The sequence below is a fragment of the Aquarana catesbeiana genome, linkage group LG13 (genome assembly GCF_042186555.1).
Source record: "Aquarana catesbeiana isolate 2022-GZ linkage group LG13, ASM4218655v1, whole genome shotgun sequence".
Taxonomy (NCBI): Eukaryota; Metazoa; Chordata; class Amphibia; order Anura; family Ranidae; genus Aquarana; species Aquarana catesbeiana.
In genome coordinates this window covers 53859717-53877489 of record NC_133336.1, presented here as the reverse complement: position 1 = coordinate 53877489, position 17773 = coordinate 53859717, and the positions used below count along the sequence as shown (strand labels likewise).

At 43.1% G+C, this 17773-nt stretch overlaps 1 protein-coding gene across 12 annotated transcripts in view; it reads left to right on the top strand.

The window, feature by feature from the left end:
• Positions 1-368: 368 nt before the first annotated feature.
• Positions 369-17773, top strand: part of MARK3 (microtubule affinity regulating kinase 3) — a 140510-nt gene continuing 123105 nt past the window's right edge. For 5 of the 12 annotated variants that reach the window (XM_073610500.1, XM_073610498.1, XM_073610499.1 and 2 more), the window contains exon 1: positions 369-883. In XM_073610500.1, the coding sequence (XP_073466601.1) occupies positions 833-883 (51 nt within the window). In that variant the 5' untranslated portion in view covers positions 369-832. The remainder of the gene's footprint in view (positions 884-17773) is intronic. The other 7 variants (XM_073610508.1, XM_073610505.1, XM_073610506.1 and 4 more) reach the window with 3 other exon arrangements.

Sequence of the window (17773 nt, the reverse complement as noted above, 5' to 3'; positions counted from 1 at the left end):
TGCTTAAAAAAAAAATCTATAATGTTTGGGAGTTCCAAGTAATTTTCTAGCAAAAAACAAAAAATGTCAGGCTTGGGAAGCAAGTGGTTAATGAATTAAAAATACTGAGAACGACTTTTGGAACATCAACATATATGGAATTTTAGTGTTTGTGTTTACATCTCAGCTTTAACGCCTCCTGTGTACCCTGTGTTGCCTATAGCAACCAATCAGCTGCGCCCTTTTATTTCTAGCCTCTGCAGCACCAAACCCAGCTGCAACGCGATTGGTTGCTCCGGGCAACGCCCCCACGCCCCCCACCTTCAGCTGCTCCAGTCGCTCCTAGCAACAACATTTAACCCGTACTCTAACCCGCCCCCAATCAGCGCCGCCGACGGAGACGGCGTCATTTCCGGCGGCTGTAGGGCTAGGCTGATCGGATCCGTCCGGAGGAAGCGGTTCGGCCATCTTGGATGGTGTATTAGCAGCACGGAGGGGGCAGAGCGGTCCATCCGGGGGGGGAAGAGAAACCGGCGACCGCCCCCAGATGTTCAGGGGAGCCCGAGGAGCCACCGGGGCTCGGAATACAGCGACAGCGGCCTAGGCTTGCCTCCCGCCCCGGGAGAGTGTGCGAGCCTCGCCCCTGGAACCTCACACCGGGGCCTGTGTGATTGGCTGCGCTGTGTCCATAGAGGATGATGTGAGCTCCGTCCTCACCGCTGTGTGTAGAGAATGAGCCCCCTGGAGGCCACAGGGTGTCGGTGAGAGCCCCGTCCTTCCAGCCAATCACCGGGGGGGATCTGATCTGTAACCACTATCCTTCCTCCATCACCGGCCACCACAAGGGACCACCATGTCCACCAGAACCCCACTGCCCACCGTCAACGAGCGCGACACCGAAAACGTAAGTCTCCTCCCCGCAACGCCACTTCCCTCTGTGCCCCCCCCAGGGGAGCGTTACATTCAGGGGGTCTCAATGGTGGCACCACATACTTGGGTTTTGGGGATCACTATGTTTTGGGGTCCCGTAATAAAGGAAGATGAACAATGACGTAGGATTCACGTCTTCTGTCACTTGTTGTGGGGCTGAAACCCAATACCGAGTGCTGAGATTCATTTTGGGGGGGGGCCTGACTTATTACGAAGAGCCTTAATTATATTTTTTGGGTGCTGTAACATGACTTCTTTCTTCCCAGGGGTGCCTTAAGGGGTCTAGAATTAAATTCTGGGGTCCTTTAATGGTCACATATTTACTTGGGTTTTGGGGGTTCCCTTTTATCTCAGGGTCCCGTAACGTGATCTATTTGTACCCAGTGGAGTATGAGGGTTCTAGAATTACATTTTGGGGCTCTTAATGGTCACACTGTTCACTTTGATGCCTTTTGGGGTCCAGCCACCTGGAGCATTGACTTAGGTTTGACATCTTCTGTCACTTGTAGCAGGGCTTTTGTGGGGGGACCCCGATTTATACGAAGAGCCTTTCTTATATTTTTTTTTTGGGTGCTGTAACATGTCCTATTTGTACCCAGGGGTGCGTTAAGGGGTCTAGAATTTACATTCCGGGGTCCTTTTAATGATCACACATTTACTTGGGTTTTGGGGGTTCTCTTTTATCTCGGGGTCCTGTAACGTGATCTATTTGTACCCAGTGGAGTATGAAGGATCTAGAATGAAATGTTGGGGCTCTTAATGGTCACACTGTTCACTTTGTTGCCTTTTGGGGTCCAGCCACCTGGAGCATTGACTTAGGTTTGACATCTTCTGTCACTTGTAGCAGGGCTTTTGTGGGGGGACCCCGATTTATACGAAGAGCCTTTCACGGTTCACTTTGTTGCCATTCGGGGGAGTTAAAATGGCGATTGTTGCAATATTTTATATCACACGGTATTTGTGCAGCGGTGTTTTAAACGCGAATTTTTGGGAAAAGGGACACTTTCATGAATTTTAAAAAACCAAACAGTAAAGTTACCCCAATTTTTTTGTATAATGTGAAAGATGATGTTACGCCGAGTAAATAGATACCAAACATGTCACGCTTTATAATTGCACGCACTCGTGGAATGGCGACAAACTACGGTACCTAAGAATTTCCATAGGCGACGCTTTAATTTTTTTTTTTTACGGTTACCAGGTTAGAGTTACAGAGGAGGTCCAGGCTAGAATTATTGCTCTCGCTCCGACGATCGCGGCGATACCTCACATGTGTGATTTGAACACCGTTTACATATGCGGGCGCGACTTCCGTATGCGTTTTCTTTGCTGCACGAGCTCGCGGGGATAGGGGCGCTTTAAATTTTTTTTTTTTTTACTTATTTATTTTATTAATTTTTATATTTAAAAATTGTGTTAAAAAAAAAAATTGATGACTTATATTGCTGTCAGAAGGAATGTAAACATCCCTTGTGACAGTAATAGGTGGTGACAGGTACTCTTTATGGAGAGATCGGAGGTCTAAAAAAACGGCGATTCTGAATACTGTTTATCTTTTTAAAATCGGCGCCATTGGCAGCCGAGTAAACGGGAAGTGACGTCATGACGTCACTTCCGCGTTTACATTTAGAAGGCTGGAACTAAGCCGCCCACAGCTTCGCTCCAGCCTGCCCCCAGCTGCCGGAGACAGCCGATTGGCCATCGGACCTCCCGATCGAACGGGAGGCTCGGTAACAGCGGCGGGAGGGGAGGATGTCCCCTCCCGCTGCTGCGTTATAACAGCCAAGCGGCTTTTAGCCTCATCGGTTGTTACACCCGGAAAGCCGATCGCCCGCAGTAAAAACCGGTACAAGGATGATGACTGCAGCTGCGGGCATCATTCCAGTATAACCCCCGAAATCTGCGTACGCTCGGCGGGAAGAGGTTAAACAAGAAGCCATTCTTATTTGGGAGCTATAACATCATCTGTTTTGCACTGGGGGGGGGTGCGTTGGGAGTTCTTCAATAACATTTCTGGGGTTTTGTAATGGTAACACCATGCACTTTTTTGGGGTTTGGTGGGAAACTCTCTATTTTGGGGTCCTATAACATGATCTATTTGTACCCGATGGAGTGTGAGGGATCTAGAATGAAGTTTTGAGACTCTTAATGGTCACACCATTGATTTTGTTGGGGTTCTGTATCATGATCTATTTGTACCTAGGGTACATTGAGAGATCTACATTTCGGGGGGGCTAAATGGTCACACCACTCACTCTGCTGGGTTTTGGGGATCCCTTTATTTTGGGTTGCTGTAACTTATTTATTTATTTTTTTTACTCCGTGGAGCTTGAGGGATCTAGAATAAAATTTCGGCGCCCTCAATGGTCACTGTTTGCTTTGTTGGGTTTTGGGCTTCCGTAACAAAGGAAGATGAACGCCAACGTAGGTTTGACGTCTTCTGTCACTTGTTGCGGTGTGTGTGACAGGGCTGAAACCCAATGCTGAGATTCATTTATTGCGGCGCCTTATTTATACAAAGAGCCTTTCTTATAATTTGTGGGTCCTTTAACGTGACCTGTTTGTATCCAGGGGTGCATTAAGGGATCTACAATTAAATTCTGAGGTCCTGTAATGCTCACACATTCACTTTGGGTCCTTTTAATGTGATCTATTTGTACCCAGTGAAGCCTGAGGGATCTAGACTGAGATTTTGGGGCTCTTGATAGTCAGACTTTTCACTTTGAGTTTTTGGGTGAGTTCTGTCTTTTGGGGTCCAGCCATCTGCACCGCCAAAGGAAGATTAACATTGACTTAGGTTTGATACCTTCTGTCACTTGGTGCGTAGCGGGGCTGAAACCCATGTTGGGTTCTGTTAATTATTTTTGGGGGGGACCCTGATTTATACGGAGAGCCTTTCTTATATTTTGTGTGCTGCTATATGATCTGTTTTCACCCAGGGTATATTGATGGTTCTAGAATGAAATTTTGGGGCTCTTAGTGGTCACACTGTTCACGTTGTGTTTTGGGGGAATTCTGTCTTTTGAAAGACAGACAGCCAAAAGACCGCCAAAGGAGGATTAACATTAAAGCGGAGTTCCACCCATTTAAAAGGCAGCAGCTACAAAAAGTGTAGCTGCTGACTTTTAATAAACAGACACTCATCTGTCCCACGGTTCAGCGATGCGGCTGCCTGAAGCCTCGTTTCCCTCTCCTGTCTGCGGCATGGGCATTGCAAGTGTGGGAGTGCACTGCGCATGCTCGAGCCACCCTGCGCGTTATGAATGGCCAGGCAATCTTCTGGGATCTGTGACGTGTCCCAGAAGATTGGGGGGGGGGGGGATGAACTTCCTTCCAGTGCCAGGAGAGGAAGTGGGAGCTGGGTATCTGTGAAAACTAGGTACCCGCCTCCCACCCCCCCCCCACCCCCAACAAAATTTTTTATGAGGAGCCTTTCCTATATTGGGTGCTGCAGTATGATCTGTTTGTACCCAGGGTGCATTGAGGGTTCTACAATTACATTTTGGGGTTCCTTAATGATCACACCTTTCACTTTTTTGGGTTTTGGGGTCCTACAACATGATCTATTTGTACCCGGTGGAGTGTGAGGGATCTAGAATAAAGTTTTGAGACTCTTAATGGTCACACCATTGATTTTGTTGGGGTTCTGTAACATGATCTATTTGTATCTACGGTGCGTTGAGGGACCTGAAATGACATTTTAGGGCTCTAAATGGTCACGCCACTCACTTTGTCGTGTTTTGGGGAACTCCTTATTTTGGGGTGCTGTAATGTTTTTTTGTGTACCCGGTGGAGTGTGAGGGCCCCAAAATTAAAATTTTCATCCCTTAATGGTCATTCTGTTTGCTTTGTTGGATTATGAGGATCACTATGTTTTGGGGTTTCCATTACAAAGGAAGATGAACACCGACATAGGTTTGATGTCTTCTGTCACTTGTTGCGGTGTGTGACAGGGCTAAAACCCAACTCTGAGTTCTGAGATTTATTTTTTGGAGTGCCTTATTTATACAAAGAGACTTTCTTATAATTTTTGGGTCCTATAACATGACCTATTTGTACCCAGGGGTGCATTGAGGAATCTATGATCAAAGGGGTTCTAAAGGTTTGTTTGTTAATTAAAAAAAAAAAAAACACACACACATTATACTTGCCTGCTCTATGTAAGGGTTTTGCACAGCGGCCCCTGATCCTCCTCTTCTGGCGTCCCCCGGCAGCGCTCCTGGCTCCTCTTCTCAAGTACCCCCATTCCATGGGGGCACTCGTGTGGGTGCGCTCCCGAGTCCTGCCATTGACACAGACAGACAGCAGGACTCGGCCCCTTGTCACTGGATTTGATTGACAGCAGTGGTAGCCTGGGGTGGGGTGCTCTGGGGGGGTTACTGCACTACAGAAGGTTTTTCACCCTAATGCATAGAATGCATTGTTTTTAAAAACCTTAAGGATTTACAACCCCTTTAAATACTGCGGTCCTTTTAATCATTACACATTTACTTTCTTAGGGTTTTGGAGGAGCCCTTTATTTTTGGGGTCCTGTAAGGTGATCTATTTGTACCCAGTGGAGCGTGAGGGATCTAGAATGAAATTTTGGGGCTCTTAATGATCACACTGTTCACTTTGTGCTTTGGAAGTGTTCTGTCTTTTGGTGTCCAGCCATCTGGACCGCCAAAGGAAGATTGATTTAGGTTTGACATCTTCTGTCACTTGGTGTGTAGCGGGGGTGAAACCCATGTTGGGTTCTGGGATTTATTTTTTTTTTGGGGGGGGTGCTGACTTATACGAAGAGCCTTTCTTATGTTTTGGGTCCTGTAACATGACCTTTTTGTACCCATGGGTGCATTGAGGGATCTAGAATTCAATTCTGGGGTTCTTTTAATGGGCACACATTCACTTTTTGGGTGAATCCCTTTATTTTGGGGTCCTGTAACGTGAACTATTTGTACCCACTGGAGCGTTGGGGATCTAGAATTAAATTCTGGGGCACTTTCTGGTCACACTGTTCACTTTGTTGCATTTTGGGGGAATTCAGTTTTTTGTGCCAGCCATCTTGATAGCCAAAGGAAGGTGAATGTTGACTTGGGTTTGACATCTTCTGTCACTTGTTGTGGGGTGTGTAGCCGGGCTGAAACTGATTTTTGAGTTCTTGGATGCATTCTTGGGGGGCCTGATTATACAAAGAGCCATTCTATGTTCTGAGAGCTGTAACATCATCTATTTGTACCAGGCGGTGCTTTGAGATTTCCAAAATTAAATTCTGGGGTTTCATAATGGTCACACCATGTACTTTATTGGGGATTTGGGGATCCCTTTATTTTGGAGTTTACATGATCTGTTTTTACCTAGGGTGCGTTAAGCGATCTAGAATTACATTACAAGGCTCTATATGGTTGCACCACTCACTTTATTGGGTTTTGGGGTGCTATGAGTTCTATTTGTACCCGGTGGAGTTTGAGGGCTCTAAAATGAAATTTGGGGACCCTTAATGGTCAATGGTTTGCTTTGTTGGGATTTGGGGGATCATTGTATTTTGGGGTTCTGTAACATCTATTTGTACTTGGGGGTGCATTGGGGGATATGGAATGACATTTCTTAATGGTCACACTGTTGTGTTTTTGGGGAGTATCATTGTATTTTGGGGTCCGGTACAACAAGAATGACATTGACATAGGTTTGACGTCTTCTGCCACTTGACCGTGATGGTGTGTGGAGGGGCTGAAGCCCATGTTTAATTTTGACTGGCCTGATTTTTTTTAAAGACCCTTTCTTGTAATTTTTGGGTTCCGAAGCAATAAAAAATCTATCTTTTTAGATTTATTTTGGGGTTTGTCCGGAGGTCTAGACCCTGTATAAAATGCCGGAGTTGATTTTTGAGATCTCCAGATGTATGTTGGTACTAGGGGTGTGCCGAGGAATCTAGAACTACATTTTGATCTAAATGGTCTCACCATTCAGTTTGAGTTTTGGGGTCCAGTAACAAAGAAAGATGAGCATTGACATGGAGGATGTCAAACCTGTCACTTGTTGCGAGGTGTGTGGAGGAGTTGAAGCCCATGTTTGGGTCCTGGGATTCATTTTTGGGGGCCTATTATTCAAAGAGTCTTTCTTATAATTGTGATGTAACCTTCTCTTGTTTCTGCTGTGATGAGACACCTAGCTAACAGGTGGGAAGCCTCACTTCCGTCATTCACTGCATGTGCTGCTAGTAATACGGAGTCATGTCAGAACTCAGTTTCAAAGAAGGAAAATTGTTGGTACCCGCTTAGCTGGTGCCTATGTGACTGAAGTTGCCAATTTATTTGCGGTGTCGTGAGGTACAGTATCGAAGGTTATGACGGCATATACAGTTTACGAGAAAACAACATCGTCACATAAGAGCGGTCGACATGGTCACCTGACCAAAGGGGATAAAAGGACATTGTGCAGGACTGTGACCCGGAGTAATAATGGCTTCAAAAGTGACTTCAGCGCTCAATCTCAGTCTTCCAAAGTTTGTGTCCCCAAAAACTGTGTGGAGGGAACTCTATAAGGAAAACATTCATGGGCGAGCAATTGCCAAACCACTAGTGACCAATATTAATGCACAGAAGTAGAGCTGCATGATTAATCGTTAAGAATAGAGATTGCAATTTTTAAAAAAAAAATTTTATTTTATTTTTTTTTTCCCTTGTGATCTTAACAAAGCATTTTCCAATTCTTTCTATGCAGAGAATCATCTAACGCCCCGTACACACGGTCGGACATTGGACATTCCGACAACAAAATCCTAGGATTTTTTCCGACGGATGTTGGCTGAAACTTGTCTTGCATACACACGGTCACACAAAGTTGTTGGAAAATCCGATCATTCTGAACGCGGTGACGTAAAACACGTACGTCGGGACTATAAACGGGGCAGTAGCCAATAGCTTTCATCTCTTTATTTATTCTGAGCATGCGTGGCACTTCGTGCGTCGGATTTGTGTACACACGATCGAAAATTCCGACAACGGATTTTGTGGTCGGAAAATTTTATAGCAAGCTCTCAAACTTTGTGTGTCGGAAAATCCGATGGAAAATGTGTGATGGAGCCCACACACGGTCGGAATTTCCGACAACAAGGTCCTATCACACGTTTTCCGTCGGAAAATCCGACCGTGTGTACGGCAACATTCCTCAGCCCTGAGCGAACTATAAACATTGTAACATTTTGTTCTTTAGATCAAAGGAATGAACTTCAGCCTGTAAATGAGGGAAGTTTAGCCACTTAAAGACTAAACCTTTTTCTGACACTTGTTGGTTTCAAATTAAAATCCTTATTTTTTTGCTAGAAAATTACTTGGAACCCCAAAACATTATATATATTTTCTTAGCAGAGACCCTAGAGAATAAAATGGTGGTTGTTGCAATATTTTATGTCACACTATTTGCACAGCGGTCTTTCAAATGCAATTTTTTTGGGGGGAAAAAAAACACTTTAACGAATTTAAAAAAAAAAAAAAAAAAACTAAACCATAAAGTTAGCACAATTTTTTTTTTTTTATATATTTTTATATATATTTGTATAATGTGAAAGATGTTACGCTGCGAGAATCGTGATTCTTATTTTGGGCAGAATTGTGCAGCTCTACTCGGAAGAGGAGAGAGTGGTGCAGAGTCCATAAATTGTGGACTATTGATCAATGGAGAGCTGTAATATGGTCCAAGGAATCGAGCTTCACATTGTTCCCAACCATCGGACATGTTTGTGTGTGGCAAACACCATCTCAAGCTTACGACCAGGACTTTCTTGTGACGGTAAAGCAAGTGGTGACACAATCATGGTTTGAGCAGCTATATCTTGGCATTCTGCATGCCCCATTACACCTATAAAGGGAACCATGGAGTGAATGCCATGCTGGAGCTGTCAAAGTGCTCCTGTCAGTTTGTGTACACTGCATGTAAAACCAAACTAATTGCTTGGGATATTGTAGGGAATGGGTAAAATATCAGTTTATTAATGTCGGGTTTTTTTTTTTTTTTTGCTGTCTGCATGCGCAAGATTTCTCTTCACTTCCTGTCCTGAAGACACAGCAGGAAGTCAGAGGATGTCTGTGCAAAGTGAGTGGAATTTCCCTCTTGTCATTGGAACAGGTGTCCCATTTGAAGTTTCTCTGTGGCAATAATCACCAGGACAAATAGAGAGGGTTAAATTGCAGGACTTTATTTTTGACTGCACAGGCAGCCATAGGAAAAAAAGCTTTGGCTATGATATATTTCAGCTGAAGTGACATTTTATATGACCTCACTAGTAGAACTCCTGTAGTGGATGGCTGGGAATTGGGAGATATTCATAAACTTTTTTTTTTTTTTTTTTTTTTTTATTATATTTTTTTTGTTATGAAAGATGCAACTAAATTTCATGCAAGCATGATTTAAGCCTGTTATACGCTGCTCAAAGTTTGGTTGATTGCATCAAAATTTGAGCCATGTGGCCCTGTCCACAAACTTCAACTGAAAAATCGAAGGAGCCGGGTAGAAAACTGATTAAAAGTGAAGGCCCCTTCAAACCATGTATATTGAGCCTGTACTGGGTAACAATGCCTAGCACTGTCTCAGCAGCGTGCACTGGAAAAAAGTACGGCTTGCTGTACTCTTCCTTTTTTCTTTTTCTCTTTCTTTTCTTTTTCCGCGCAGTGTGGTATGATGCAGTCAGCTTCATCATTCTGTGCTGCAGCCAATAGCACTTAAAGTGGTTTTAAGAAGGTTTTTTATCGTTGTGCATTATGATAAGAAGCCTTCTGTGTGCACCGCCCCCCCCCAACACTTATATGAGGTCTCTCTCTGTCCAGCAATGTCCACGACTGTCTCAGCCCTCCGATATTCTCCCTCCTGATTGACTGAAACACAGCAACGGCGCCATTGGCTTCTGTCAATCAACGTCAGCTAGCCATTGAATATTGAATTGTATTGTACTGTCTACCCTTATGTTGTAAAGCACCGCATAAACTGTTGGTGCTATATAAATCCTGTATTTATAATAAAGATAATCGGAGTATTCACACTGTCCCTCCAGCAATACATGTTCAGCGCAGCTGCCGGTGTGAACAAGCCCTGATTAGGGCTGGGGAAAAAATCAATTTTAAATCTTGAATCGAGTTGAGAGGTCAAATTGATTCAAAATTTAAGCAAATCGATTTTTTTTTTTTTTTTTTTTCTTTTCACCGCGCCGGTCCTGAGGAGCTGCGGGCAGGAGTTTTTAGGCGAGGCCGCGGCTTCTGCCTAGTCCGCAAGGCCGAAACCGCGGCCTCGCCTAAAAACTCCTGCCCGCAGCTCCTCAGGACCGGCGCGGTGTCCAAAAAAGACTCGATTAGAATCGTTAGTTTTTTTTTTTTTTTTTTTTAAGGAAAATTGCAGGCCCTAGCCCTGACTGCTTCCAGTCATATGTGGTCACTGTTTGGGTATTCAGCGATGGTTGGCAGCCTTCAGAACAGAGTAGCTGGCAGGGGAGACTTCCTCTGTTTATGTTTTTATGTTTTTCTTGTTCAGTCCCTGGGTTGAAATAGAGAAATCTATACATTTGCTTGCCTTAAGCAGCCTATAGATAAGTCCTTCCCTTTTTTTTTTTCTGTTCAACCGGTTGAACAAAAAAGACAACGCAGTTTCCCCCTTCACACATTTGAGGTGGATGAGGGGAGACTTCCCAACTCTCAGAAAACACTAATGCCGCGTACACACGGTCGGACTTTTCGTCTACAAAAGTCCGACAGCCTGTCCGACAGACTTCCGGCGGACTTTCGGCGGACTTGCAGCAGACTTTCTAACGAACGGACTTGCCTACATACGACCACACAAAAGTCCGACGGATTCGTACGTGATGACGTACACCGGACTAAAATAAGGAAGTTCATAGCCAGTAGCCAATAGCTGCCCTAGCATGGGTTTTTGTCCGTCGGACTAGCACACAGACGAGCGGATTTCGGGGTGGTCCGTCGTAGTTACGACGTAAAGATTTGAAGCATGTTTCAAATCTAAAGTCCGTCGGATTTGAGGCTGAAAAAGTCTGCTGAAAGTCCGGAGAAGCCCACACACGATCGGATTACCAGCCAGCTTTAGTCCGTCGGCGTCCGTTGGACTTTTGTAGACGAAAAGTCCGACCGTGTGTACGCGGCATTATAGAAATCCTGTGAGCCACCACTGTCTAGATGCTTAAAGTGGTTTAAATAGCCCAAAGACTAATGGTATTAGGCCTGTCACATGTATCGTGAAAGATCAATAAATTATCTAAAAGCTGCTAGGGTTGAACACGTCCCATATATTGTGCAAAAATAAATACATTAATTGAATACACTGTGCTAAAAATTATATAGATTGTAGTGTATACTAAAACTATGTAAAATTAATCAGATTTATATAACTTATACATGGATATGATATACACACAAAACCAATTTAAAGTGCCTCATGCATAACTGTGTTTAAAACCATAAACAAATAACATATAGAAAAAAGTTCTCCTGTACAATATATATAGTGTCTAAATAGGTCCTCTGAAGCCGATACGATATCCCTGTATTGACACTAGTTGGGGAGGGGTCAGGACAGCACAACAAGACATCTTGTAAGCTAAGGAGGACGCTCATATCTTCCCAATACCACCCTGGTATAATCTGCTACATGTTCATCATAGAATGGTGCACTGACGCACCTGATGAATGTGAGCACCCCAGATGGAGGGATCTTTGCTTTAGTGCGATGACGTTTTAAACAATTTATTTCGCTATCCCGGATAACCATGCTGAGGAACCCAGGAGCCTGACATTCTAAAGAGCCCAAAGGTGGTTCACATTCGTGCTTTGACTTAATCGCCTAATCGCAAAGTCACACGCTCCAAGGTGAGCATTTACTACCTAAGTGAAGACACCCCAGCATGTCTTGGGTCACACTTTTTATTGTTCTTGAATTACACAAACTTTTATCATGTTACTAAAGACACAGTTGGATGCAATTTATATGCACATGAGCACTTTGTCTTATAATCTGAATCACATATCCCCTGCAGTGTTTATATTCAGCACGGTCATTGACGATCTATTTGGACACTATATATTGCACAGGAGCACTTTTTTTCTATATGTTATTTGTTTATGGTTTTAAACAGTTATGCATGAGGCACTTTAAATTGGTGTTGTGTGTATATCATATCCATTTATAAGTTATATTAATTTTACTTAGTTTTAGTACACACTACAATCTATATAATTTTTAGCGCAGCGTATTCAATTAACGTTTTCCTCAGAAAACACTGATCAGTGCTGTTCAAGCAGCAAAAATCCAACAGGGCGGTTTTACAGAAGTAGTTAGACTTCTATACAATCACCCTACTCGTACATGGATCAGAATTTGGCCTGTCCCTGCTGAATCATCCGAATTCCAATCCATATATGGCAGGCTTAAAGTGATTCTATAATTTAAGGTAAAAAATAACTCCTGGGTGCAGCCCCACACTTACCATAGTCCCATCTCGATCCAGCGATGTGCACGAGGTCTCTGTCGGTATTTCATCACTTCTGGGGTTTTTATTTTTTGCACTAAAAACAACAATATTTTTTACTTTCTGCTATAATACATATCCAAAAAAATGCTAAAAAACACTAATTTCTTTATCAATTTAAACCAATATGTATTCTTCTACATATTTTGGGTAAAAAAAAAAAAAAATCACAATTATATTGGTTGGTTTGCACAAAAGCTATTTGCGCGTCTACAGACTACAGGATAGATTTATGGACTTTTTTTCTTTAATTTATTACTAGTAATGGCGGCGATTATTATTTTTTTTTTTTTCTGGATTGCAGCAGACAAATCTGACCCTAAGTGACACTTTTTGGGTACCAGTGACACCAATACAGTGATCATTGCTAAGCAAATGCACTGATTACTGTATAAATGACACTGGCAGGGAAGGGGTTATCAGGGAGATTTTCTTGCTGCGTGAGGGAAGTGCTGACAGGAACAACAGAGATCGCTGTTCCTAATCACTAGAAAAAACAGATCTCCTTGTTGTCCCCTATCAGAACGGGGATCTGCCTTGTTTACATAGATCCCCGTTCTGCCTCTCTGTACCATGATCGCGGGTGGCAGGCGGTCATCTGGTCCCCTGTAGGCAATCCCACGCTATCTATTGCGTGAAATGATGTACAGCTAGGTCGTTTCACGCAATGCAGCCGCCCTGCCGCAGTATGTATATGCAGTGGGCGGTCTTTCAGTGGTTAAGAGAGATATAGACTCCAGAGAGAGAGATCATTTTGCCCCTGTACAAATCATTAGTAAGACCTCATCTGGAATATGCAGTTCCGTTTTGGGCGCCAGTTCACAAAGGATATCAGGGAACTGGAGAAAGTGCAGAGAAGGGCAACCAAACTGATAGGAGGAATGGAGGAGCTCAGCTATGAGGAAAGATTAGAGGAACTGAATTTATTCTCTCTTATATAGTGAACTTGGTGTTGAGTTATTTACTTTAAGGTCATCACAGAGAACAAGGGAGAACTAGAGGAAAAAGATTTAATCTCCAAATATGGAAAGGTTTCTTCACAGTAAGAGCTGTGACAATGTGGAGTAGACTCCCTCCAGAGGTGGTTCTGGCCAGCTCAGTAGGTTGCTTTAAAAAGGCCTGGATTCTTTCATAAATGTACATAATATATCTGGGTACTAACATTTAATAGGTAAAGTTGATCCAGGGAAAATCAGATTGCCTCTTGTGGGATCAGGCAGGAATTTTTTTTTCCCTGCTGTAGCAAATTGGATCATGTTTTGCTGGGGTTTTTCTCCTTCCTCTGGATCAACTGTGGTTATAGGAAGGATTGTATGATATATTTAAAAAAAAAAAAAAAAAAATTATTTTTTTGAACTAGATGGTCCTGTGTCTTTCTGCCTATGTAAGGTCTGCATTACTATTGCTCTTTGAATCATTAGAGAGGCTGCATGGTTTGACCTTTAACCCAAGTATTGCAGTCCAATACAGACAGTAGTGACCTTTTTCCAATGGCCTGGCGTTTTTTTTTTTTTTTTTTTTTTTTTTTGTCTTTTTGCTTGCAAATTTCGGATCTTGTCGACATTTTGGCTGAACGTTATTTGCACAGTGGTTGGATTGGATACACTAAGCATTATTTTATTTATTTTTTAACGTGGATTTATTTGAAACGTATTCCTGGATGAGTTTTTCAAAGAGCTGGTATTTTTCCAGAATTTTTATTCAGAAACCTAACTAGCGGTGATTTCTTGGGGTAGGCAGGAGCACTTTAATCCTATATCACTATTTTGTATCCTGTGATGTGAGGTTCACAGGAGAAACCACGAGCACAGCAGGGGACTCATGAGATTGACATGCCTGGAAGTGTTGGTTTCAGAGGAAACTTCACCTAACAAAGCAATTTGTTTAAGGACAGTCACTTTGAGTTGTTCAACATCATGGTTCCCATTATATTCAGTAGTTTCCTTTCACACCTGAGAGTCGTGTTGCTTGAAACTTGACGGAAGAAGCTTGATGAAGCTAGAACATATACATGAGCTTCTTATGGGACATTTTTATGTGGTGTGTGTTTTTTTTTTTTTTTTTTTGCTCCATAAATGCTTGAAAATACAGTTAAAATGTGTTTTCTCAGGATTCTTTGCTTCTCTTCCTAGCTTTCTGTTGGCTAAAACAAAACCCCTCAAGCCCAAAAAAAAATGCATGTGAAAATAAACACCCCAAAGTTGCATGAAAATACTCAAGTGTAAACAAGGCCTTGGCTGTCACCAGGTAAAGTGTTTGTTTGTTTTTTTTTAATTTTTTTGTAGTGTAGGGATCGACCGATTTATTGCAGGCCGATATCAGCATTTTCCGAAAAATCGGTATTGGTCGTAAACTAAGCGCTGCGTAAACTGTCGGCGCTATATAAATCCTGTATAATAATAATAATAATAAACTAGACCGACGTTGCTTCAAGGGGTTTTACCGGGGTGTTGTCTGCAGCTGCAGTCATCACCCCAGTACTGTTCTTTAGAGCGGACGGTCGGCTTCATTATAATAACAATGCGGCTCAGCAGCCACTCGCCTGTTACAAGCAGTGGGAAGGGACATCCCGCCCCTCACCCAGGCTCTCCCGTCCCACCGGGAGGCCCGAGCAACCAGCTGGTACGTCCGCCTGCTAGTCAAAGACCAGAACAAAGCCGATGCTTTGTTCGGGTCTCGAATCTAGTAACCTGGAAGCAATGTCATGGCATCACTATCCAGATTACTGGCATCTTAAAGGCGCCAGTTAATAAAAAAAAAAAAAAAAAAAAAAAAGTATTCATAAACGCTGATCTTGATGTTTTGAATACTTTCAAGTGTAGAGGAAGGAGGGGACCCCCGATCCCTCCATAAAGAGTATCTGTCATTGCCTATTACTGTCACAAGGGATGTTTTACTATCCTTGTGACAGTAACAACAGTGATTAAAAAAAAAATGTAAAATGTACAGAACATCGGCACATAATATCAGCCTGAGAGATGGCTGAAATATCAGTATCATATCGGCACGATGGTCGATCCCTAATATAGTGACTTTTCTTGCAGTTTTAGGATAGGAAGTGGTAGAAAATGTCACTTTTTTTTATAGGCATCACTAAAGCAGAAGCTTTGCTGACTGAATAACTGTTTTTACTATGGGGTTAGTTAAAACAAAAGACACAGCAAGTTAATGAAACATGCGCTCAGAAGCCATCTTAAAAATCGGTCTCCAGTTTTAATATTCACACAATAAACATTTAAAACTTTTTCTAACATGTCTAAAGTGGGGTACACATATAAGAAAGTTTGGAAGATAAATTCAGTACGAGGAACAATCGTTAGATTTTCGTGTAGTGCGTACACTACCTTCAACATCCTTTTCAGACCTTCCAAACGCAAATTTCCATAGGAACAAACTCCCAAATTTATTTTGTACTGTTTTCGTGTGAGAAAAATCTGATACGAAAGACCTGCGCATGATCAGAAACAATAAACAGTTGTCAAACAAAAACACCTTTGACTGAGAATTTTCATGCAGTTAGTACCATCCTTGGTTTTGACTTGCTGTGAAACATTGAGGAAACCCAGATGATCGTTCACCTGATATTTTTTTTATTTCTTCTTTTTTTTTTTTTTTTTTTTTATATTCTAGTTGTACCCACCTTTTAAAGTGGTAAACTCGGTACTACCACTTGTACCTACAGGTAAACCTATAATATTGCTTACCTGTAGGTACTTGCACAGTTAAGGAGATATTCAGAGTGCATGCAGCCGATGACCTTATGTGTGCACACTGAAGGTCCGGATTACAGTGCCGAACCTTCAGAGCCCAAGTTGGAAAACAGCAGCTCCTGCGCGCATGCGCGGCAGTGACGTTGCACCGCCAGCCACTCGTGTAGCCATTGGCCGCAAACCCGGAACGAAGACCAGGGGAAGATGTCAGCCGTCTCGGCGGTGACATTGCAGCACTGGAATGCTTTGTTTTTAATGTAGGTTTTTTTTTTTTTCCCCTTAAGCGCTAGTATGCGATGAATACTAGCACATTATGAGAATGCCTTGCAGGGATTTTTTTTTTTTTTTTGACCACCAGCGGTTTACTAGCGTTTTAGAGTGTAACTAAAGGCAAAGCTCTATTTGTACGTGTAGGGTCTTCTGATTCCTCCTGTATTGCATTGTAACTGTACTGTCTGCCCTCAAGGTGTAAAGTGATGCGCAAACTGTTGCCGATGTATAAATCCTGTATAATAATAATCCTGTTTACCATTATTGAAAGTGAAAAAGAACCCAAATTTTGCGCTGTCCCCAGAAAAGTAAGAGAGGGGGAAATCTTCCTATAGGGGCTTTAGTTCTGGTGACTTAGGGGTCCCCAAGGGATTCCCTTACTTTGGAAGAGATTTCCTATCACTTCCTGTTTGGCTATGGGACAGGAAGTGAAGGTAAATCACCACAATGGGATACAGATTGCGAAGAAAAATCTGTCAGAAGTTATAGCCCTACTCTATCCAAAATGGGGGGGGGGGGAGTTTTGCCTATAGTTCTACTGTAAGAGGGAATTTCTCCTGACTCTGTTGTCTCCAAGACAAGAAGTGAACTGACATTTCCCCCAGGTGCAAACGTAAAAAAAACCACAGGTTTTAGTAACTCTAAAGCCCTTTGGCCACGGGCCAAATATTGGCCGAAATCAGCCGACATTCGGCCCGTGTGTACAGGTCCTTGTCCAACAGAAGTCAATCTCACAATTGGCTTCTGTCAAACAAACATGCTGGAAACCCGGCAGCCGATCAGTGCTCTCAGCCAATGGCTGCCAAAGGCAGGGGTGAAGGGAGGCGGTCCCCCTGTCAGAACACAATAGCACAGTAGGGAGATCTCTGTACTAACCTCAAATAGAGAAATAGAGTTTTTTTTGCATCAAAATCGCACCCTGTTCATGCGAACCGCTGCAGGTGTGTATGTTAATGCACCCGGAAATCAGTTTGCAAAACGCAGTGCAAATTGCAGAATCAGGTTACATGGTTGTAAACACACCCATGCAATCCGATTTTGATGCGGCGCGATTTGAGCCCTACAGAATTGCTCAAATCGCACTGCTGCAGAATCGCATGTAATTTGAACAGGAATGCGGTGCAATTCCAGTCCAAATAAATCCCCACACTGATGGGGTTCTCCCATCAGTGTGAACCGGGCCTTCGCCCGCTAGGTTGCTGTGTGTACTAGGCGTGAGTGTGTCGATGCCCTGGTCCCCCCGATGTGCTTTGTGGTTGCTCCCACTGACCTTAATACAGGACACAGAAGTAATGTAAGGCTTGGCAGGAGGAAGCACTGAGCGGGACAATGGAAGTTTGGTGGCATGGAACAGCAAAAGAGGGAAGTGTTTAATATT